Source organism: Nestor notabilis, unplaced genomic scaffold (genome assembly GCF_000696875.1).
Source record: "Nestor notabilis isolate BGI_N333 unplaced genomic scaffold, ASM69687v1 scaffold28052, whole genome shotgun sequence".
In the NCBI taxonomy this organism is placed as follows: domain Eukaryota; kingdom Metazoa; phylum Chordata; class Aves; order Psittaciformes; family Psittacidae; genus Nestor; species Nestor notabilis.
In genome coordinates, this window is record NW_009920089.1 from 630 (window position 1) to 860 (window position 231).

General features: G+C 65.8%; 1 protein-coding gene across 1 annotated transcript in view; it reads left to right on the forward strand.

Moving 5' to 3' along the window:
• Positions 1–158: 158 nt before the first annotated feature.
• LOC104402618 (signal transducer and activator of transcription 3) overlaps positions 159–231 on the forward strand; it is a gene marked incomplete at its 5' end in the record, with an annotated part of 2,900 nt that continues 2,827 nt past the window's right edge. The window contains one exon of the mRNA XM_010010533.1: positions 159–211. Within this exon, the coding sequence (XP_010008835.1) occupies positions 159–211 (53 nt within the window). The remainder of the gene's footprint in view (positions 212–231) is intronic.

The following is a 231-nucleotide window of genomic DNA, read 5'->3' on the forward strand; positions in this document are numbered from 1 at the left end:
TCGAACAGTTCCTGCATGGGAGGCTGGGGGTGCTGGGGTGGGGAGGAGCGGGGGGAGCCTGGTGGCGTTCGTGACCCACAGCCATAAGGGATGTGGGGATCCCAGGGGTTAGGCTGTGCCCTTGTGCCTGCTGACCTCGGGGTCCACACCTCTTACAGAGCAGGTACCTGGAGAAGCCGATGGAGATCGCCCGCATCGTGGCTCGCGGCCTGTGGGAAGAGTCCCGGCTCC